Source organism: Perissodus microlepis, chromosome 2 (genome assembly GCF_051167445.1).
Source record: "Perissodus microlepis isolate ML-2025 ecotype Zambia chromosome 2, ASM5116744v1, whole genome shotgun sequence".
Taxonomy (NCBI): Eukaryota; Metazoa; Chordata; class Actinopteri; order Cichliformes; family Cichlidae; genus Perissodus; species Perissodus microlepis.
The window spans coordinates 31,622,579-31,646,750 of NC_140462.1; the positions used below are offsets into that span (position 1 = coordinate 31,622,579).

Below are 24,172 nucleotides of genomic sequence, written 5' to 3' on the forward strand. Positions count from 1 at the left end.
CAGGCCTATAATTAGTTAATAGACATGTGGACAAGTGAATTTCAATCAAAAGCAACATTGCCACCAAGTTCAAAATCAAAGGGAACCATTTAGAGATCTCTGCAGTATGAATCTGGGCTGCAAAAATAAGAAATGAGATATTGTTCTGAGCCAATAACAACATCTAGATCTGCAGGCACAACATCTAGAGAACTACATTCTTCAGTTAACATCAGTGACCATCATTTAATAATAAGAAAGAGACTGGGAAAATATTGAGTCTATGTAGGGCTCCAAGGTGGGAAAAAAGTGCTAATCAAAAAGAACACAAAGACTGATCTCACATTTTACCAGAAAACATCTCGATTATCCCCATGACTTTCTGGAACAGTTCAAGTATCAACGGTTCATGAGATTTCCCATCATAACGTTTTTACTAAAATCTCCAGTGTGTGGTTGGTTAATGATTTGCACTTTACCTTCTCTTTGTTGATAGTTCTCTCTGTAACTACAAACAAACACAAAAAATATGAAAGTGTGAAACGGTCAGCTCATGAGGGAGAAAAAGGTGTGAGGATGTGTCTAACCTTTTCACACCTATTGCTTTTTGATAAAACAGTGCTAGCTGTTACTTGATATTACAGAAAGAGAGAGAAAAGGAAGAGAGAGGAAGTATAAGAGGAAGAAAGGCCTCTTTGTACATGCTTGGCTGAAAACAAAATCATAGCAATGCTAAAGTTTCCATGTATCACAATTGTGATTGTCTTTCATAAAGTGAAATAAAACAAACAATCAACCAAGAAAACCCCAGTATAATGCATAGAGTTAATGCCTATTTCACATAACCAGTATGATGACTGAAAATTATATTCCACATTCTCAAGAAACAAGCATACTCAGCTGTTTTATTGAGTTTTTTGTTGTAGTTTTCAAATTCATCTGTAAAGTCTTTTAAACACTTCTCATGATTTTAAGTTGACTGTGTTGAATGTGTATGACATCGTGATAGTGTCACAAAAACACTCTAAAATAAGGCTCACTTTAGAGGACGTGACCACAATCACTCTTTTTCACTTTTGTAGTGCAGTCTGTTGTTTTTGATACTGGATCCCAGATATTTAAACTCACCCACCCTCAGTCCCTCTGCTCCTCACAACCTCACTGTTACATCTGTCTCCCTCTCATTTACACACATGTTCTGTCTTCCTTCTACTAACCTTAATTAGTCTTTCTCCAGAATACACCTCCACCTGTCCAGGCTTTCTTCCATCTCCTCGCTACTTAATCAAAACCAGTCCACCAGTCAATGACTTCAGGTCCTGCCATTGGTCACACTGTCCCAGTGATCCTCATAATATAGTGCTGCATTTGCTTTGGTGCTTCTCTCATCTCTGCCACCTTGTTCTCCGGATCCTCCCAGCTTTTACACGAGTTGACTTACTTGAAGTGTTCCTTGGCAGTACCACCTGCCTATGGCACCAGGTGTGGTGGTATTACTTTAGAGGCCTGGGAAATATCCCCCAGGGATCTATTGAACTCTTGGGCTAGAATAACCCATCAGAACCATGAGATGAAGCAACGCTTTTACACAGGTGTAACCATTTGCTAACTGCAAATTTTAACCATGCTCCACACTCCTTCTTAAAGTCTCCTACTTACCTCATTTTCTTTGTGCCCTAGTAACCTTGTCAAGCCATCACTCAACTCACCTGCAGCTCAAATTTGTAGGACACTGGTCTCCACAGTAAGACTCACTGTTTTTAGCTGTGCACTCCCCCACTCTGGATCAATTCCTCCACCGCTTCCACCTGCCTGTCTCCCTTGGATCTTAGGAAAAGCAAGGTTGAAACCTTCTCACTCAGGGGGAGGCCAGTCACCTCCCCCCCAGAGCCTTACATGCTCCACCTGCCAAGTAAGACTCAAATCCAGTCTTCCTCCCTTCACCAGTCTCAGCCCCCCTTGCCACTTCTCTAACCAATCTCTCCCTTTGTTTACAGTTTCTGACTTCCCACCAAGCTTCTCTCCCTCATGTCACTGTTTAGTCCTGTGTTTAGCAATTAAGCTTGTGAAAACCCATATTGCTGTTTCCTGTGTTTTGAATCTGTTCTTTGGTCGACGTCTATGTACTGACCTTTAGGCCCTCATGACAGAGACGGAGGTCAGCACAGGGTGCAAAGACACCAGTGAAGGTCCACACAGCTGATGAGCTTCTGATGAGCGAGTGGGGTGCAGATCCAAGAATTACCAAAATGGACAGAATGATCTGGCGGAGCATCACTGCCACAGCTGGTCCTTAAGGTAGCAGTCTCAACATGGATAATAGCTTGCAGGTGTGGGAGAGAATAAAGTTGGAAGAGCAGCTCTACCATAAGGTGGAGTCAGAGAAGAAGCCGCTGAGAAACCATTTCAAATGATCATTGGCAGATAATTGACTTATTTGAAGTGTTTCAGTCTGGTTAAAGAATTCAACATAGCACAGAAACAGTCATGGTAGATTGCCACTACCTAAACCTGGTTCTGACAGAGGTTTGTTCCTGTTAAAATTGAGTTTATCCTTCTCACCAACTCAAAGTGGTTAATTATAGGGGGTCATTTGTTGAGATTTTCCTCCAAATACTGTAGGGTCTGTAACCTACGGCATGAAGTGCCTTGAGGCACGACATAAGCAGAATGAAGTACATATGACAAAACAAAGCTACCAGTGTTCAAGTCAAAAGACCAGAAGACCAATCAGTCAGAACACAACTTGTACACAAAAACATTCAAAACAACCATCAAATGAAAAAAGTAAACAACTTGGATAACTGAAGTGAAAGCTAAAAGACAAGTGATGTTTTACAAAATGAAGGATTGGACTAGTGTGACAGGAAGATGACTTCTGAAATGACCTTTTTGATAACCAATCAGATGCATTTTACAGGTTAAGCTATAACAATCCCTCCTCCTATTCTAGCTGAAATATGAAGAACGCCTCTAGCAAAAGACATTGCCAAGATGATTATGGTATGGATTACACTGAGTTTTCTTCATCGAGGGTGTAAGTGGTTTTTCATTATTCTCTATAACAATTTTCTTAACTTTTATAGAGAATGTAAGCGCTTTTTTATTTTCACTAATAATTTTCTTAGTTGAAACTCTACATACTAAAATTACAATTAATACAATTATTTAATTTTTTCTTTTTTTTCTTGTAACACTTTTTCTATTTGTTTTTCTTTTTCTTCAGATTCTCTGGTCCCAGTAAAAACGTTCAGCTCGGTGAAGCAGCAACCTTAACATGTGCTTTACCCATTAAAGAATTCGGCAGTATAACAGTCCACTGGTACAAGCAGAGTGCTGGAGATGGTCTTAAATTAATTGTGACATTGTCCAAATCAGCACCACCTGAATATAGTCCTGAATTTTCTAGAAAGAGATTTAATGTGGAAAATGCTAATAATGTTTGCAACCTGACCGTTCTGATGACAGTCCAAGAGGATGAGGGAATCTATCACTGTGGAATAGCTGAGTGGATGTATCCCATTCAGTGGAGTGAGACGTATTTGTCAGTAAAAGGTAAGACTGAGCTACTTTTACAAACTTTAACGTTTCTACTATAAGCTTTAAAGCATCTCTGTGTCTTTTGTAATACACAGGAAATACTCAGATGACATCAAACTATACTGTTGTTCAGTGGCCTATAGTATTAGACCCACTCCATCCAGGAGCATCAGTGACTCTGCAATGTTCGATCATCTCTGTCTTTGACAAAGCAACATGTTCAGAAGATCTTAGTGTCTTTTGGTTCAGAGCCGGATCAAATAAATCTCATCCAAACATCATCTATACTCATGGAAATACACATGATGAATGTGAGAATCGATATGAGACTCAAAAGAGATGTGTTTATCGCTTCTCTAAGAATGTCAGCTCCTCTGATGCTGGGACTTACTACTGTGCTGTGGACATATGTGGGGAGATATTATTTGGAAATGGAACTAAAGTGAATATTCAAGGTAGGTGTACCATGATCTGTTCATTTGAATATTTAAAAATGTAAGTGTATAGACCATAATTAGTATTTGGGTGTAAAATTTCACATTTATAGGAATCTAATCAGTAGGTTGACTTTTACTCATCTGTTACTGTATTTTTTCTTTTGTTATTGTTCCAGGAGACTGTACGTGGTCACAGGGTGCCAGTACAGTTATTCTTCTGCTGTGTGCTGTCTTGACTATATGTCTGATTGTTATAGCTGTCCTGATTTGCATGTCAAAGAAAAACAGCAGGGATAATTGTGAAGGTAATATAAGTTAATCATAGCTATCCCATCAAATTTAAATAAAACGTTATAGCTGTCCTCATCAAGAAAAACATTAGTGATCATTTCTCAGGCAATTAAAGTTTACCACAGTGTTTTAGCTAAAAATAATTAAAGTACAAAGTTTTGCATTTCTATTAATATTTATTGATATATTCCATAAACAAGGTGCTGTTCCACAGAAAAGATTCAGCGCTCAGAAAAATCAACAGGTAAAGCTTGGATTATCTCTATAAAATAATCAAAATTTATTGGTGTTTAGCATTCAGTATTGCTAATATTTTTATTTATCTTTTTCCCAGAATAAGGACACGTGGTTGTTTTCTGCTGCTGTCTTTACCATGATGAAAGCTGACAGAGGTGCATTAAAAGGTGCAAAAGCAGTGAAGATGCAGAAGATCAACATGACTTGCAAGGCTTTAGGGCTGGATCACTGAATTAGCAAACCTGTGTAGCATCACTTGGTATGTGATCACCTAGTTGATGTTGGCTTATCTTTAATGCCTATAAGCTGTAGTACTCAGTATTGTATCTATACTGAATGAATCTCATTCTTCCAATGTTCACACAGGATCAGCCAGAAATTACAACATTCTTGTCTAATGGTAGTTGTTGTTCTCTCATCTCATGCCATCTCCTTTCAGCCTGCTGTAAAGAAAAAAAATCCTCCAAATACTTCAAAAAACTAATTAAAACAATACATGTGATGAGATGCCCAGCTACATAATATACATACTTTCCCGTGCTCCCCTTTCTCACATTTCTTAATTTTTTTACAACAAAGTTACAAATTTTATTTGATTTAAATAAAATAAATGAATATTTCTATTCTATTTTTGTGGTCATGGTTATTATACTGAGTAAATGCAACTTTATATCCCACCTGCAGTTTTTCTACACGTAAAGGCACTTCATCCAGAGTAACCGTATATCAGAGACGTTTACAGATTTCAACATTAAAAACGATCAGTGGTTTTAAGAACCTTACATTACAATCTGTATCAAGACAAAAAACTGCAGCAGTGAGCTTATTGTATGATTCATTGTACAAATCTGGACCAGTCTTTATCATACAGAATTTATTCATATTGTAAAAATGTCTCCACTTATGTAAATAAAAAAACATTTGCCAAACTCTTGTCCAAAACAAATGTCTGTTGTTTTGCACCTTTTTAAAGTCAAAGGCAAAAGACATCCTGCAGTTCAGTTGGTTGGTGTGAATGTGTACGTGTAGCGCTGTGACTGATTGTTGACCTGTCCAAGATGTGCTCTTCCTCTCACCCTATGACAGCTGAAATAAGCTCCATCCCCCATGTGACCTTAAGCATAAGCATAAGCATATGGATATATACATGGAACTTAAGAAGACGTTCTCTCCCACATGAGCTGATCTGAGTCTTTAGAAAATAAACAGTATTTGCATTGGGGAATGGTCTCCAAATATTAAACCGTCTTTTTGTTAGCAAAAGTTAAAAAGGTCAGAGCATCTGGCTTCTGCCCTTGGCTTATACAGAGCGTTGCTGGTGGTCTTTAACAGCAGTGTACACATAGTTTTGCAGTGACTCTCTCCTCTTCTTCCCTCTTTTTACACTTGTTGCAGAGAAATCCACAGATGAATAGTTCATAGGCTGAAATGACACATATTTCAGATTTCATGGGTGGAGAATCAGGATGAATTTAAATGAGATTACTGAGATTAGAATTATTAATAAGTTACATATTTAATTTAAGACTTTGCAATATTTCATAGTCAGTGGTGCTGTTTACCTTGTAACTTTATTCCAGTTTATTATATAATGATATTGGAACAAATTTAACAAAATGGCTAGATTAGAATATATAACTTATATGCCGTGAGTATGATATTATGCATGGCCTCTCCACAAGACATACTGCAGCATGTCCAAAGGTATATTTACCAAAATTGCTTGATCCACATTTGACACGTCCTGTCCAAAATGACTGGAGGCATGCATTTCCCCTTTAAAGAGAAAAGGTAAAGGAGTTTTGAATTTTTGAGTTTACATATGAGGAATATGGTTACAGCTGTCATCACACTGTTTTATTAAGGGCCACTTATAAACAGACAGAATGCATCTAGTGGTTGGGACCTGGATGTCACGGTCTGCAGGGCAGACCGAGTGGAGTGAGTGAGGTGAATCCAGGAGCAGACACAGGCAAGGAGATGGAAGTGAACTTTATACAAAAGGCGAGCCTTTATTATGGCTGATACAAGGTGGCGTGACAAAACAGCAAGGACAGTGGCTAAACTCAACTATAAACAACAATGACTATGACTGTGACGACTGTGACAACATGGTGGCAGGTAACACAGACGACGCAACCCTGAACACAGGAAGACGGAGGACTTAAATACATACGAGGCAATCAGGTGATTAGGGTTGCACCCTGTCGCCTGTTCTGTTTGTGACATTTTACTGACAGGCTTTTAGAAGGCAATAAAGTTCTTTTGGCTTAACTGGAATGATGTATTCAGCATGTAATGAAACACACGTGAAATGTACTGTTTGTGGATTCCTTACTTAGGGTTAGGAGAAATTTGCTGACCCAAGTTGGCAAGGTAACTTGCTAAGGATCTTTTCTATAACTGTTGGGAAGGTGGAGCAGTCCATATATATATTTTTATATATGTGTGTGTGTATTTTGTGTGTGTGTGTGTGTATATGTATTAACCTACCTCTGCAGTGCTCCTTTGTTGTGCTCCTTTATTTTATGTAGAAAATAAGAAAGGCAATCATAGAAACACAGCAGGCCAGCAGTACTCCAAGAGCAAGGACAACAGGTTCTAATTCAGGTCCTGATTTTTATGGAAATTTATCATATTTATTTTATACAGACTATTTGGAGTTATGCTCCTTTATTCAAAATCAGTCTATAAGATATTGATACAAATATTGATTTACTGATGAAATGAGTAAAACAATTTTCTAAAAAAAAAAAAAAAGCAAGCTAGTTTCTGATTTAAATACAAATGTTCACTACATACGTGTCTCCACTTGAGTTCCTTTACCAAACAGGATCTTTCCACATGTGACCACAGCACAATAGTAAGTCCCAGCATCAGAGGAGTTCTGTATCGTTTTGGACAGGCTGTAGACACAACTTCTCTTCACATCTTCAGTTCTGCTGTTCCTGTGAGTGTTAATGATGTTTAAATCAAATCCTTCTGGTCCAGCTCTGAACCAATACACTGTGTGTTCATCTGAACACTGGACAGCAGTTTCTTTGTTCTTCGAGAGAAGCGAACAATTTAGTGTCACTGAGTGTCCCAGAAGAACCGATGCCCTCTGTGGACTTTGTTTCACGTAGACACATTTCTGGTTACTGTGATCTGTGAATCAGACAAATTCAAAACATAAACTATTTTTAGTTAATTAAAAATTGAAAGTGATCAGTGAGACTGACAGATTAAAGAAAAATATTTTACCATTCACAAACAAGAATGTTCCTCCACTGAATTTAGGAGAATAATCTGTTCCAGTGTGACAGAAATATGTTGCTTCATCCTCTTTACTGACATTTCTGATAGTTAGAAAATACTGAGATGCCTTTTTTATAACTGTGAAACGAGAATCTTTGAATTCCTCAGAAATAGTGCTTTAGCCACGGATGACTTTGGCAAAGTGTGGAAGCTTCAGGGGACAATAAGAGGAAATGTATCCAAAACCACACATTCTCATCTCACACTTTCAAAAGGTGTATAGGCCACATATGTAAGTTTGTAAGTCTGAGTTCAGTCCTGTCTCTGTGTCAAGTTTATATGCGGGAGTCTATGGGCTCAAATTGTGGTCATAAATATTTTGTACTTGTGAATCAACTGCGTAGTTGTGAGTTGAGAGTTTTGTAACCTTGCAAACCAAAATATCTGAAAATCATCTGTTTGTGTACTTGTAGATGAAAAATAGTGTGTGTGTGTGTGTGTGTGTGTGTTTGTAAAACATATTTACACAAGTTACAAATTATTTTGTTAAGATCTGCTTACAGATACAAAGCAAAAAACTACTTATAAAACTCTGGACTCAAGTTCCCTGTTTATGTGTGAGTTTCAACTTGCAAGTATGAATTTTGACCTGATTTTTCTTCCTTTCAGCTGATTGGTCAATGTCATGTCAATCACAAATTTAACAACCCAATCAGACAACAGGTGGGTTTGGCTGTCGGTGGGGTTCTTTACTGAGCTTCAGGTCCTGGTAGGGTAAAACAGTTTGAAGTTGGAGGATCTCTACATGAGATATGACATGAGTAAGGTTTGAAAGGATAAAGTTGTCCTATACAAATGGTCAGAAATACCATTATTAATTTAGTATTACTTTAACACAAAGTCAGGGCAGACCTAGGACCATTGCTGTGAGTCACACTGCGCAGCATAAAGGCCCTTTCACATCAGACGTGGCATGTGCTGCGCTCACCGCTAACTAAGAGCGAAGGATCCAAAATTTGTTGTGCTGCCTGCTGAGCTCTGCTTGTATGTCGTTGTTTTGCAGCCGCTCTACGTGAACTAGATGCGCCTGCTCCTTGTCATTTTAAAACATGTATCTCTCTGACTTTATATCCTCTACAAGTGTTTGTGTGGTATTATGTTCAAATGTTTAATAAAAACATGTATCGCACAGAATGTTTTCCTTTGTGGCATGGATCAGACTTAGCTTGCTTGCTTATGTAATATTGTAGTCAAATGATGTCTTGGTTTTTTTTCTGAAAACAAGGCTAACACCATCATAAATACTGAACTGAAAACGAAACTGAATGGAAAAAATGCTAAAGTTGTATACAGACAGTGTTTAACTTTTGAAGAACCAATGAGTACATGTTTTTTAAAGAGGCAAACCGTCAGTTAGTTAAAATCCTGAATACTCTAATACAGCAGTCCCCAACCCCCGGGCCTCGGACCGGTACCGGTCCGTGAGTCGTTTGGTACCGGGCCGCGAGAGTTGAGGCTCAGGTGTGAAATGTATAGTTTTCAGGGTTTTTATCGTTTTTCAGCGTTATTTTGTTATCGTTTTTATCATTTACTCTGTTTTCCTGGGTCTTTTCATGTGTGTTATGAATAAATTTTCTTTTTTTCGGTACCGGTACTAGTTTTATTTTGTTGTATTTATCCGTGAAACCTTAAAGGCCGGTCCATGAAAATATTGTCGGGCATAAACCGGTCCGTAGCGCAAAAAAGGTTGGGGACCACTGCTCTAATACGTACATAAATCCCCGGGACAAGGCATGAAACACTGTGCCATTATTTATTTAACAGAGGCATACCCTTACTGCTTCCACAGGGATTAAAGAGCAAGTAGCAGCCGGGTAATGCTAATCAAATACACTTAGTTGATCATAAGCCACCTCTGTAAAAACAAAAGTTTGGAAAGTTTGGAGGTATTTTTTAGTGTGTGAACACAATGCCAAGGAAGACAGACAATCCCATCATTCTATAATGAAAAAGATTATTCACAATGTCCTGTGGATAGATGAAACCAAAGTACAGATGTATCGTCATAATGCACAGTGTCACATTTGATGCATAACAAACACAATATATTAGAATGAGGTGAGGTTAACCTGAGCATTTTCGTTCAATTTTTGCTACATAAATCATGAAATTGTGTAATATACCATGAGTTGTTGTTCATCTGAGACTGTATTTAATACATTTTAGAAAATGGTAAGAACAGAGTATTTATTATCTCATGATATACAAAAAGCTTAGAACTAAAAGACATTGAACTGTTTCACATTAAGGCAAGTTTGTCTTTGCTTTGTCAGACAAACATCTTTTATTTAGCTGAAAACTGTCTTATCTTATCTTTGTATAGACCTATTTTAGTTCATTTATTTATAAACAAACAGAACATATGAGCATTAACACCTCATAATAGCTGTCAAGCACAGTGACGCATGGGTGATAATTTGGGTTTATTTTGTAGCCAGGACACCACTGTATATCAAAATAATCTAGAGTCTGATCTAATCTAGAGCCCATCTCTCAAACATCTAACTGCTTGACCAAAGCTGAATCATGTAACAACAAAAAGATCCTGCAACAGCAGATCTTCCACAGAATGGTTGAAAAAGAAAAGAGTGAAGATCTTACGATAGCTCATCAAAATTCAGACATCAAGAGAGCTTTACATAGTCAAAGACTACAAACCTCAAGGAACTAAACGACTGAAGCAGTATTGTAAAGAAAAGTGTGCCAACATTCTTCCACAGAGACATAATGGTGGTTTTAAAAGTTTTCCGATCCAGCTATTGAATCCTATTCTACTTAAATTTAACCCAGTTTGTTGTACATAAATAATGAAATTGTGTGTCTGAGTTGTTAATCTCAGGGTCTATTGATAAATAATGTTTCAGAATAGTGAGTGAAACACATTACGATTGAAAGGGGGTGTACTTTCTCTTTCACATCACTGTAGATTTGTATTTGCCCCAGTCAAACAGACCTATTTAGTTTCAGCTGAAAACGTCAGACTTTCTCAACATATAATGAAAAGAATGTTTTATGTTTAATGTGTGTGAATTACACAACACAAAAGAAATGCTTCACACTAAACATGATTGGTTCTACTCATTGGTGTTGTTTCATGTGTTTATGTAGGAAATATAGCTGATATTTCCACTGTGGTAATATAGTGAATGAGAAAGCAAAGCAAGGCCAATCAGACTGATCTAAAATTGTTCCCTCCCACATTGCACGTCTATTTTAAAGCTGGTCATATCATGATATGCTCCAATGTAAATGTGTTTTAATAAGAAAATGATGGTCCTATTTTATTTACTGCTGACAGCCAGAATGGGGGGTAAGTATGTAGAAAAGACGTGTTGCAGTTATATTTAAAGTACCGTGCATATAGTCATGTTCTCACAGTAATTTAGCACGTGGCAGACGACAGTTTATCTCTCTTGTTTATAATACTATTTGTTTACAAGTATCATAACTTTATTGTTTGTTTTCCCAGGTTGCTCAAATGATCACAATTTTGTGACAAAGACTGTTGATGTTGGACAAAATGTGACACTTTCGTGTATTCGCCAGTCAACACTTTTGCACCAGGAAACATTATTTTGGATCAGACTTGTTTCTGGAAACCAGTTTGAATTCTTGGGAGGAACATTCACCTTTGATTATGACGATGTTAACAATACGTCTCATATTACAGTAAAACAAGAACCTGGAACCTTTATTATGCAAATCAGTAAAACTAAAGTAAGTGATACTGGTTTTTACTACTGCATAAAAGTCAGACAGCTTGCTATGACCTTTTTGGAGGGAACATTTCTGACCATCAAAGGTAAAAAAAAAAAACCTCTATGTGCTTATGAGTCTAATTTTAAAATGTTCAATTCAATGGCATCTCAATAAAGTTCATTTATTTATTTATGTTAATCTTTTTCAAAAGGACCAGAACCTGATGTCATACAAATGCGATCTTCTGATCGTATTCATTCAGCAGCCCAAGAGACTCTGCAGTGTTCAGTCCTCTCTAAGTATGAGAAGAAAACTTGTCCAGAAAATCCCAGTGTGTACTGGTTCAGAGCTGGATCAGACAAATCCAATTCCATTTATGTTCATGGAAACAGTGGTGATGAATGTGGGAGTCCTGAAGCTCCCTCACAACGTAAATGTGTCTACAGCTTCTCAAGGAACGTCAGCTCCTCTGATCCTGGGCCTTACTACTGTGCTGTGGCCATATGTGGACAGATCATTTTTGGAAATGAATCAAAACTGGACATTAAAGGTAAATGTTAAACATTTGTACAAAATACCCATGTAATCAATAAAGTACATTTGTTTTAATTGATAATTTTACCAAAATAATCACAATTATTGGGTGATTATATTTTTACAGCACCTGACATGTGGGATTTGCAGACGGCCAACACAGCTCTCTTTTTGTTATGTGCTGCTTTGGTTACAAGTCTGATGGTTATAGGTTTCCTCATCTATACCATTAAGAAAAACTCTTGTGATTGTTGGAACGGTAATAGACATTATTTATTTATTTATTTGTTTGTTTGTTTATTTGTAATCAGCCTACAGCATCTTTCATCTTAAATGTCTCTGTCTTCCATACAGGCAGTGATGGTGATCAGGAAGGTCAGCAGGTAAAACTGAAAAAATTTAAATGTTTTAATGTTTTAGCTACGTGTTTATAATTAACATTCCCATCTCATCATAAACTTCATCTATTTCCTCAGACAGAAGAGGACCTCATGGTTTATACTGTACCAACTTTCAACAGAAGGAAAAATGGCAAAGTAGAGCGAAGGAATGAAAAAGTAACAGAGGGAGAAACAGTCTACAGTGATGTCAGTGTTTTAGCCATAAATTAACTATTCATGTACTGAATAATGTATGCTCATTAGTAATATAGTTGTTCTGGAAAACTGGAATCTGTAGGACTTAACAGCATTGAGGCTTGATATCCCTTCTGAAGAATTTCTTTGTCATACTGAATACTATGCAGTTCTTCAATTCTAATATCACACACATTTGTATTCTGGACAAGTCCAGTTTTTGTGTGTGCTATTTTGTTTCAATTTGTTTTCTTGTTTGTTTGTTTTTGGGGTTTTTTGGTTTGGGAAGAAGCTGTGATGCTCTTTGGTGGCTTCACATCCCTCTTTTGTCTAATGTTCGTTAATTACTAACACAATTATTAATAGTGTTAAATATTACTTAACGTGTGTTCCCTGCCTATGTGCCCTGTGAATTTCCCAACTATGGGACTAATAAAAGCTATTTTATATTATTAAAGTCAGCCCTCTGTTTGTACATATTATATAACCCTCTGTTCCTCTTCGTGCAAGTGTCAGTTCATTCCTCATGTGCTGCTATGAGTTATTCTGCATGTTCTCCATTTATCCTGGTTCCTTGTTTTTTTTTTTTTCTGTCAGTCTTTGGACTCTGTTTAACATTACATTTATATTAGTTCTTATTTCTTTTTTAAATACTCTGCAATGTGACTCTACATTTAAATGGTAAATGGCCTGTATTTGTATAGTGCTTTACTAGTTCCTAAGGACCCCAAAGCGCTTTAAACATCCAGTGTAGGTTTTTACTTCTTCCTCACAACTGTGGAAGACAGAATTGACATCGTTGTGAAATATGACTGTTCAAAATGGCTACTCATTGACATGTGGACATTTTTATGTTGCATCACATTATAAAGAACTGCATTGCTTTTGAAGGCTTAGACAGCAGTGTTTTCATCTTTATATTAAAGCTTAGAAAACATGGGGTGTTATGTAACCATTTGTCTTAACAGAAAATAATGTTCATTTACTTTACAATTAAATTATTTTACTTACATGGTATTGGAAAAAACAAAAAATGAACTACCATCAAAGAAACACAGTAAGGCTACACTAGATTATATACTTTAACACAAAGTTAACTTCATGTGCCAGATTGTTGATGGTTGTTTTAGTTAAAATGAATTAAAATGATAATTGTAAAAAAAAAAAAACTGCAGATGTGACAGCAAATGGCAATGTGTAATGTCAGTTTTTAATATGCAAGTATGTGAAGGTTGTGCAAGTCAAGTATGAGAACAGAGTCACGGCAGATGTGTGAGCAGTGACAGAGAAATAGTAGAAATGAGAATTGCAAGGTTGTGAAGATGGATTAGTTTAAAAACCTAGGGTCAATCTTCCAAAGCAATAGAGAGTGCACAACAGAGCTGAAGAACAGAGTGTAGGCAGGGTGGAGTGGGCGGAGGGAAGTGTCAGGGGTGATTTGTGGCATAATGATAGCAGCAGGCTGGAGTGGGTGGAGTTTACTTTTGAGTGGTTTGAAGGAGGACAAGCAGAGGTGTGACAGAAGAGGATGCCAGACAATCATGATATGCATGATAGTCGGATAGAAGTCACCAGTCCAATAAGAAATCCCGATCGGAGATAGAAATTTGTATTGTAATGGTTAAAATTGTGAAAGAGAAAAACGAGAGAACGTGAAAGGTCAAAAACTAAAGATAGGCATATCCATTTTGACATTGCTTATTAGACAGTGTAATCCATTTTGAAGCATTAGTACTACAACCAACAGAGAAGCCATTTTGACCCCATAGAAAACAATGTTAAGCAATAAGTTTGCAATGCTACATGTTTTCTTCACACACATTTTGACATGAAGGTTTCTATATCAAGAACCAGAGTTACTGCAGCTCAATGAGTGATACACAGATATACAGGGGACTGTAGATAAAAGATGAATAATTACTTCAGTGGGTTGGGGATGGAATAGTGAGCTGTGGCAGAGGGAGCACTTACATGAGAGGAGAATGGGGTGGATTAATGGGTATGCAGCACATTAGAACCAACCCCCGGGCCACGGACCGGTACTGATCTAGAAATTCAAAACTCATTGTTAAGATTTGAACTATGGGCACTGCTGCTTTGGGCATGCTCGTTAACTGCGTAAACACTTGGCTATACTCATTCATTTTTACAATATATTCGGTAAGACTTATTGTAATACCCAGTGTTTTGAAGTTGATGCAAGTGTGTTTAGGTCTCCAAACAGCTGTGTCTGCAAATTTTCCTCCCCCAGACAAGATTTGTGAAAAAAGTTATTCGTGTAAAATGTTATTATAACTTATAACATATTGTAACATTAAGCAACCTCTAATGACATGGAAAAATGTATTCCTGTGTTTTTGCTTTTACAGAAGTCAGAGAATGGAAATCCTGGTAGCCATGAAAAGCCATGAACACTGCCTTTCCAAAATTGTAAAATGCTCTGTGTTTCATGTTTAGCTGTGTGACAGGCAGAATGTAGGACACGAATGCAGGACTCGAGACACAGAAGGATAAACTAAAGGATGTAGCTTTATTTTGCTGTACAAAACTCAACACTAAATACAAGAAAACTAAACCAGAAATTAGAGACATGAAACTCTAACTAGAAAACTAAAAAAAAACTCAACCAGCAACAGAAAACTAGGTATTTACCAGAAGCACGGAGGAAACACAAAGCATTAGGGAGGTACAACGCAACAACAGGCAGAGGGACACACCGAGAGATAACAAGGGAATGAGACACAGGAGGAGAGCACAGCTGGGAGTAATCACACAGAACGAGACGGGAAGGAAGAAAAACTGGAAACATTAACAAATGATGCAAGACTGTCAAAGTAAAACAGGAAACCAAGACATTCACAAAGACACAGACTTGACACTGAGACACGGAGATGTGACTAAATGGAGAACTGGATGCATGACCCTGGAGCAGAGAGACAAGAGAAACACAGAAGAATGAGACAGAACCAAACATACACAACAGACTACACAGGGAAGCACAAATGAGAACAGATTAAATGAACAAGAAGTCACAACCAGAAATACAAATGATTAAAGCAGGAAGAATGAGGAAACTAAACAATAGTAAAATGCAAAAATAAGAAAACTGGAAACACTGAGTCATAGAACCAGCAAGGTGACACTATGGGAATCCAAGTCATTACCCAACTAAGTAGGTTTGGTTTCTAAAAACACCAAGTAGCTATTGTCTAAACTTAACAGTACTCAGTGAGTAAATACAAAAATATTCCAGATAAGACTCAATCTTCAGTCTTCTGAGTGAAAGTCAGGTGTGTTCATACAACTGCTCCTCTACATCCTATTGTAAACTTTTAAGACACTGCAGGGAAAGTTGAAGTAAACTTTTGTCTCTAACAAAAACTACAAAAGGCTTAAGTTATATTTAAAACAAGTGAGAAGCCGGATAAAGAAAAAGGCAATTTGCTCATCAAAGACCTGGATGAGACCCATGTGACAGGAACTGCACTTGAATATTTATTCTGTGATAACCAATCAGATGTATTTGACAGTGTGGTGTGAAAGGTCCATGTCACCCCCTACACTGACTGAAATTTCTACAAGGTCACTAAAAAGAGACAATACCAACATGAATGCGTTGTGGGTCATACTGCTTCTTCTTCATCGAGGATGTAAGTGCTTTATTATTTTATTAACGTTATTTTCAACATATAAGTACGTTGGCTTTATCGTTCACTTTTACCTGGTGCTTTCCTGCATCATTGTGACTTAATGTTTTAGATTTTGTATGTTTTCTTTCAAATTAGACACACTTATTCCAGTAACTACAGTTCAACTCGGTGAACCTGCAACTTTACTATGTGACCTGCCTAAGACCGTGTACAGCCGTAGAATCGACTGGTACAAGCAGAGTCCTGGAGACACTCTGCAAACAATTTGGACAGTGAAGGACTCTGCAGCACCTGCCTTTGCACCGGAGTTCAACAACTCAAAATGGGATGTTAATTATGACAAGAATTTGAGCAAACTGACCATTTTGAGGACAAGACAAGACGACGAGGGAATGTATCACTGCGGATTCACAGAGTGGCTCCAAGATACCAAATGGACTGCGACATATTTGTTAGTAAAAGGTAATAATGTGATTCTTCTATAAAATTTTGCTTCAGCAACTAAAACTTTATCACATAAATACTAAGGAAAACAATTTATCAATGAGCATGTTTAGAAAGATCACTAAACTTTCAATTTAAATATTTTCAAATATTATTAAATTTACCTTTAAGATACATTTGATTTGGTTTTTTTTTAATGTTTCCAGTGATCCTTAAGTGAAATATACATTTTAACTAACATATGTTAAAACTATTGTTCTATTTTTCTTTCAGTGTTCTTTGTAATCACATTTGTTAATATATTTATTTTGACAGGAAACACCCAGAGAACATCGAACTATTCTGTTGTTCAAGAGAAGATAGCAACTCCAGGAGGCTCAGTCACTCTTCATTGTTCACTCCTCTCTAATTTTGATAACAATACATGTTCCAGAGGTCTCAGTATGTTCTGGTTTAGAGAAGGATCAAATCCATCTCATCCTAGCATCATCTACACTGATGGAAACAGACATCATAAATGTGGGAATAGCTCTGCGACTCAGCAGAGTTGTGTTTATCAGTACAGTAAAAGTATTAGCTCCTCAGAAGAAGGGACTTACTATTGTGCTGTGGCCACATGTGGGAAGATATTGTTTGGAAAAGGAGCTAAAATTCAAGGTACTGGTTTCATTTATCTGTTTCTTAGAATATCAGACAAATAAGTGCCTTTTGTTTCATGTTCATGGTGATTTCATAGAAGGTAACATTTAAAAAAGGTAATTTTGTCATTTATATTGTCCTTAAATTTATTTTTGTTGTTTTTTTACCTTTAATTTAGTTCCAGGATGCAGCGTGTGGTCACAGAGTGCCACTACAGTTATTTTTCTGCTGTGTCCTGTCTTGGTTCTGATTGTTATTGCTGTCCTCGCTTACACAATCAAGAAAACCAACAGTGATTATTGCAAAGGTAATCAAAGTTCATAGCTGTCTGTGAAGTTAACAAAACGGATGAATGTTACATTTCTAATAATTATTTATATGTTCTATATTCAAGCTACTATCCTGGAGAAAAACTCTGGTGATTTCAAAAGACAACAGGTAAAGTAAATAATGGTACATCGGTCATGTTGTGTTTATTTTGTGTTAAACAATTTTGTGTTCCCAGTCAAAAATGACCTTTTCATTAGGACTCATCACAAATGCCTTGAATTTTTCCAATTCAAAATCCTGCTCCTCACATACAAGGTCTTAAATAATCAGGCCCCATCTTATCTTAATGACCTTGTAGTACCATATCACCCTATTAGAGCACTTCGCTCTCGCTCTGCAGGCCTACTTGTTGTTCCTAGAGTATTTAAAAGTAGAATGGGAGGCAGAGCCTTCAGTTTTCAGGCCCCTCTTCTGTGGAACCAGCTTCCAGTTTGGATTCGGGAGACAGACACTATCTCTACTTTTAAGATTAGGCTTAAAACTTTCCTTTTTGCTAAAGCATATAGTTAGGGCTGGACCAGGTGACCCTGAATCCTCCCTTAGTTATGCTGCAATAGACGTAGGCTGCTGGGGGATTCCCATGATGCATTGAGTTTTTCCTTTCCAGTCACCTTTCTCACTCACTATGTATTAATAGACCTCTCTGCATTGAATCATATCTGTTATTAACCTCTGTCTCTCTTCCACAGCATGTCTTTTATCCTGTCTTCCTTCTCTCACCCCAACCGGTCGCAGCAGATGGCCCCGCCCCTCCCTGAGCCTGGTTCAGCCGGAGGTTTCTTCCTGTTAAAAGGGAGTTTTTCCTTCCCACTGTCGCCAAAGTGCTTGCTCATAGGGGGTCATATGATTGTTGGGTTTTTCTCTGTATCTATGAAGCGCCTTGAGGCGACTTTTGTTGTGATTTGGCGCTATATAAATAAAATTGAATTGAATTGAATTGAATTGAATTCATATTCTAAAAAAAATAATTTGTGCATTACTTTCACAATAAGCAGTAATCAGATGAAACATTACAGACTGTTTTGGGCCAAAGTTACCATGAACATTTGCTTTGAAACAATTGAAATTTTTTTATACAGTCACAGAAGGTAACACTTGCTGTGTTCCCTGTCAAAAGTGACCAGAAATATTTTATTTTTGTATGGAGGAAATTTCCCCCAAACTGCACTTGCGTCTGACACGGCTTGTGACCAAGAGAGGAGATTAAGAAATGATCATATTATGTCCCTTGAGACCTCCATTCAATCTCCACAGACTTCACTTAGTTACTTTCAGGAACATCGTCTGCAGGTGACCGAGTACAAACCTGCATGTTCCAGCCTTAACTTGTCCCGGCATCACATGTTGTCTATTTTTTTATGCTACATTTAAACTGTTTGCTTGACATATACTGTCTGAAAGGTCAGCCTCCCCTAAAGTGACCAGATTCACATCCACTGTGACCTTTGGACTTTTGATACAGATGCGTGGATGGCGCTCGACACACTCCAATTATCTTTGTAAATCTGTCTCCCTTCCAAGTTGGTCAAATTTACCACTATGGTTTTGATGGACTCTGTTCAAAGCAGAATTTGACATCACCAATCCAGGATATGGCATATTTTTAGGTCCTGCGGTCATCCTGATGACCTTTTCAACTGAAGGCCCAATTTAATTCTCAGGTGTTGATACGTTTCCATTCTTTGACTTAAATGCGATGGCCTCATCATGGCCTTCCTCTTCATCACTGAATTGCTCCTCATCTGTCATTTCTTCTTCTGGATTATATTCCATGCCGTCTCCAGCTTCTGACACTTGCTCCTTTAATCCATCCTTACTGCCAGTTTCGTGGCCTCTTTCCTAATCACCTGTCTAGTAATCAAATACGTAATAAAGAGCCGCCCTCAGGGTATATCGACCTGGCATGATGCTGTCACACAGTGACCTGTGAGCATTAAATACCCAACCTATGAGAAAAAGTTAGATACTGAAACAATGTTTCAACGGTCTATGAGAGCTGTCAACACATGAGTTGTTCCCTAGTGTTTTAGAGAGGCCCTACTGGGCAATGGTTTCCATAGTGGCTGCCAGGGAAGGTGTCTGTATATGTATGTGTGTGTGTGTGTGTGTGTGTGTGTATGTGCTCATATGTGTATGCATTATGCATATGCATCAGTGCATATGTATGTTCATCTTACAAAAGGGGGTGTAACTGAATGATTGGCCATTTTTGACCAGGAACACCAAGAGTGTACAAATGTTGAATAAAGCGTAAAAAAATTGTTTAGTGTGTGTGCATTACTAGTTTTTCTGGTTTTGATGTTTCTAATATTTTTTTTTTCCCAGGAAAAGGACATATCAGTGTTTTCTGCTGTCATCTTTACTATGATACAAGATAAAAAGAACATAAAGGCTGTGAAGAGGCAGCAGATTTCCATGAATTTTGGACCGGATTAGATCTGCTTCCCACGCTTACCCCCATAACACTGAGGATGTTTCCTTAGAGCCAATGGACTTTAATTTTTTTTTTTTTTTGTATTTCATTTTTTTTGTTCTGTTCCTGTTAATAATAGCATGTTCAGTCAATCACAAGTAAGCTTAATGCTTCATCATTAAATATCTCCAAAATAACCTTAATTTAAAAAACAAAACAAAACAGGGGTCCCATTGTTTTTTAAGGGTCTGTTAAAGGACTGCTGCTCCGGCCTTTTTCTGCCTATACAGAGGATTGATGATGCTAATCAGACAGAAAACCTGCAGTGTCCACAGTCTTCTAGTGACTCTCTCCTCTCTTTTTTTCTTTTACTTTTGTTGTGGAGCAACCAAAAGCTGCATAGTTCATAGCCTGAAATGACATATATGTTTGAATTTATATCATTAATAGCAGGTAGAATGAGATCAGTGCAAGTGTGTAGAATTATACTTTTCTTTAATGACATAGTCTAACATGAGTCTAAGATTTAAAAAAAAATTATTGCCATTGTAGTTTTGTTTCAACTTATAGCTTAGCGCTTTTCTTCTGGCCAGAGCGTGGAGTTTTGTGTTTGTACTTTAGCCTTGGTCAGTTTGCTTATTATTCACTTCTGTTAACCTTAATGGTATAAGTTTATTGTAAATATTAATTATGAATAAATTCATTGTTTGTAAAGTTATCTTCTTTGGATGCTCAGCTTGTGGGACGTCTGCTGGTACTTTACACTGTGTCGCCCTGAGATTTATCAGATGAGGGGTTGTAACATTGGCAAAGAGAAAATACTAGTTGTAGTAAATCATGATTACTAACAAGAAGTTAAAAAGCATAGAAGAAATTTCAACACAACTCATTAAAGATTTAACTGAGTGTGCATAAACGTGGGCCTTTGGGAAATCCAAAATAAATTCAAAACTTTCTCTAAGCATAACTCCACTGATTTATTAGATATATTATTAACTTATAAGAGGTACTAGCGGAGTGGGTACATGATGTTTTGTTCCTTTTATTGTGCTTAGCAGCACAATAAAAAATGTAGCCAAAACCACTAAGGTAGGTCTGTTTGAAAGAGCACTGATGCTGGTGTGAATTGTCGCTGAGACTGTGTTAAATTTTTGCTGCTTAGAAAAGAAAACAAGCAAATAAACAAGCAAAAAACACTAGAATCTGAGCTATAAGTGTCTTTCTATTATACCTTTTTATGTCTTATGTTTACAGTGAATATCCTTTTGCATGTCAAAAGAAAAGAGCAAGCGAAGCCACATTCATCAGATACACTGACAGACAAATGTAATGGCCAATTTCTCTGCCTCTTGAACAAACACTGAATCTGTTAACTCAGAACAGATATCACTGTGAGCTTTCTCCCTAGATAAAATGCCAGACAAGAGCCATAAGGCACTTAAACAGACTAGTTATAAAAAACAAATAGAACTGATCATTTCAGCTACGTTAATGTGCTTATTTTTTTCAAAGTGTATTTTAAAAAAAAATCAACAACAAAAACTGTAACTGTTTTATATCTGCAGACACTGACTGTGATCAAGAACTGCAGCATGACTAAGCAGGTCTCTGTGTGTGCCTTCCTCAAACATGCTCTAACAGCTCCTTGTATTGATGTAAAAGCTAAGCGTAGTTACTATTATAGTGCCATTCCACTTTTCTTTTAAAAATACATAAAGTGCTACTAGACCAACTCTTTGAAACCAAAAAAGAAACAGGAAGAAAAGTCCCTTTGTAACCGCACCCTTTTTGTTGCAAGTCCAAACACAGCAATGCTGCTTCTGTGCATCAACTCTGTTTATCTTCATCTTTGCATCCGTCGTGTACAAATAGTTTTGTGCACAGAAACAAAATACTTATTACAACATGGGAGATGATAGACATAAGAGTCTAAGCTTTTATTCAGTCTTTATTTATATTATTTAAAGTATATTTTCAGTTGTTACATTTCTTGTTTGCAGCTGTCTCTACATTTGTAAGCATAGGCTGGACACAGGACTGTCTCAGGAAATTGCAGGTAAATACTTGATTGAACTGTATGATCGTCAAGCAGCAAGTGTAGTTAGACTAGCTCTTTAAATATTTTTTCTTTGTTCTTTCTTCATTCAAATGATTGAACATTTTCTTTCTTCTGTCTTTGTAAATTTACCTAAATCTTCCACTGTATGTACAGATATACAGATTGAAGTCTCAGCTTGTTTATTTACTTTCTCCTATGATTCACATAACATTTCTCTATCACTACATACATTGGTACATATGTTTCAATTACACCAGAAGCTTCCAGGTCAGTTTGTTTATGTTGCACTGTGAGAGTGGTGCTCTGAAGTGAGAGGATGGAGAGTGTAACCACAACCACCTCCTCAGCTCTGTATACTAGTGCATCTCTTCCTGCTTAAGTAACGGACAAGCAGGCTGGGTTTGTCATCACGGTTCTTTGCACAATGACAACATTCAAGTGACAGTGAAGTTGAAAATGTAATCTTAATATTGTGATCAAGTGCATTATAAAACAGCAAAAATTGCAAAGCATTCAGGCAGGGGAGATTAAGCTTGTTATACTGTAAAATCTCTGTGTTCTGTAATTCTCTGTAATCTCTGTCTCCCCAGTCATGTCTTCTTGTCTCAGTGTCAAGTCCATGTCTCTGGGCCAGTCTCATGTTTCCAGTTTACCTTTTATAGTCTCATATCTTATGTTCGTTTATTCAGTTTTGCTTCCTCCGCATCTCATTGTGTTTGATTTCTCCCAGCTGTGTTCCCCATGTGTTTCTACTTCCCTTGTTACTCCTCTGTGTATTTAAGCCTGTGTTTTCCTCTGCTTGTTGTCGTGTCATCCCACGTGCTTCTTTAATTGCCTTTGGTAACCTAAATCTTAGTAGTTGCTGCTTATAATTGGAATGTGCTCAATAGAATAACTGAGAGGATCCCCTACTAAAAATCGGGTTAGGATTATTTTCTGTCTCAATTATTATTATACACATATTGCTGTTGGGTGGTTTAAAAATCTGATTATTTTTGTAGACTAGAGAAACAGATTTTCCTAACATTTATGTGTTAACTATTTACAAGTTTTTACTAAGATAATATGACAATGCAGTTTAAAAATATTGTCTGAGTTATCGGTATCAGTCTTTACAAATTACAGCATGAGTGACCTGCCGCAGCCATGTCCCCGTCCGTCATTTCCCGTGTGCGAGCTGGTGTGTGTGTGGGGGGTACAGCGGTTTCATGGAGACGTCAGGTTCAGGGAGTTTCCCACTGCCAAGCCAGCCACACCTGAAAGTTAATGACACTTAGCTGTTGCCGATCAACCCCATGTGAAGAGTTATTTAACAGCTGAGCTTCAGTCGACGCTGGATCGTTGAGAGTCATCAACAAGTGTATGACAGAGTTTCAGAGTGGAGTTGGCAGGTACTCATCGATTGCTTGTTTATTTTACAGAGTTTGCAGACACAAGTGGAGGGAGTTGAGCACTTTTGTACATAAACACCACTCACCATGGACACAGTAGAAGTCACAGCAGGGGAATGGAGAGTGAGCACAAAAGGGGAAAAGGAACTCACACATAGAGGACTGTTGCACTTTTCGTCAGTGTTGTTTCACTGTAAATAAAATCCCTAATTCTGCATAAAGAGTCCTGCGTTTGTGTCCTGTATCCACACCGCCACACTTGACAAGATGGCTATATCCACTGTCATGCCACCTGTTGGTTTGTGCTTTTACTGCTGTGAAGGCTCAAGTTGAACATGTTGGCTATATTGGCCACCATATCACTGTATGGTGATTATGGTAGCCATGCCATAAATCGTACCCTGTTTGATTTTGCTACAAATAAACAAGATTATAAAATTAGCCCTATAAGATCCATCAATCCGTTTTCTTCCACTTAGTTACTTCAGGGTGACAGGAGGCTGGAAGCTATTCTAGCTGTCACAGGGCAAGTGTTGGAGTAAACCCTGGAGAGGTTGCCAGTCTTTTACATGGGTGACAGAGAGACAGACAACCACTCATTATCACACTGACACATGTTACTGAATTTAGAATGACCAATTAACCTAACACCATTCA

At 37.5% G+C, this 24,172-nt stretch overlaps 2 protein-coding genes and 2 pseudogenes across 2 annotated transcripts; 3 read left to right on the forward strand and 1 right to left on the reverse strand.

Moving 5' to 3' along the window:
• Nucleotides 1-2,973: 2,973 nt before the first annotated feature.
• Nucleotides 2,974-4,787, forward strand: LOC146392927 (uncharacterized; annotated as a pseudogene).
• Nucleotides 4,788-7,005: 2,218 nt separating this feature from the next.
• LOC146392928 (uncharacterized) lies at nt 7,006-7,974 on the reverse strand (annotated as a pseudogene).
• Nucleotides 7,975-11,030: 3,056 nt separating this feature from the next.
• Nucleotides 11,031-12,625, forward strand: LOC146392929 (uncharacterized). Its single transcript, XM_084938288.1, has 6 exons — nt 11,031-11,091; nt 11,251-11,583; nt 11,692-12,030; nt 12,142-12,273; nt 12,369-12,397; nt 12,491-12,625. Exons 1-6 carry the CDS (start codon nt 11,031-11,033, stop codon nt 12,623-12,625), a joined length of 1,029 nt encoding a protein of 342 aa, XP_084794414.1.
• A 3,571-nt stretch (nt 12,626-16,196) lies between these two features.
• On the forward strand, nt 16,197-20,088 carry LOC146392930 (uncharacterized). The gene is made up of 6 exons (XM_084938298.1): nt 16,197-16,239; nt 16,375-16,701; nt 16,999-17,340; nt 17,501-17,629; nt 17,717-17,760; nt 19,978-20,088. The coding sequence occupies exons 1-6, from the start codon at nt 16,197-16,199 to the stop codon at nt 20,086-20,088; spliced, it is 996 nt and encodes a 331-aa protein (XP_084794424.1).
• Nucleotides 20,089-24,172: the final 4,084 nt, after the last annotated feature.

What these genes read in the sequence shown, in the direction of transcription:
- LOC146392929 (XM_084938288.1), top strand. Translation starts at nt 11,031, where the DNA reads ATGTGTTTTAATAAGAAAATGATGGTCCTATTTTATTTACTGCTGACA. An exon ending in AACATTTCTGACCATCAAAG is followed by an intron (nt 11,584 to 11,691) that starts GTAAAAAAAAAA and finishes CTTTTTCAAAAG; the next exon opens with GACCAGAACCTGATGTCATA. An exon ending in GTGATCAGGAAGGTCAGCAG is followed by an intron (nt 12,398 to 12,490) that starts GTAAAACTGAAA and finishes CTATTTCCTCAG; the next exon opens with ACAGAAGAGGACCTCATGGT.
- LOC146392930 (XM_084938298.1), top strand. Translation starts at nt 16,197, where the DNA reads ATGAATGCGTTGTGGGTCATACTGCTTCTTCTTCATCGAGGAT. An exon ending in GACATATTTGTTAGTAAAAG is followed by an intron (nt 16,702 to 16,998) that starts GTAATAATGTGA and finishes TTATTTTGACAG; the next exon opens with GAAACACCCAGAGAACATCG. An exon ending in CAACAGTGATTATTGCAAAG is followed by an intron (nt 17,630 to 17,716) that starts GTAATCAAAGTT and finishes TCTATATTCAAG; the next exon opens with CTACTATCCTGGAGAAAAAC.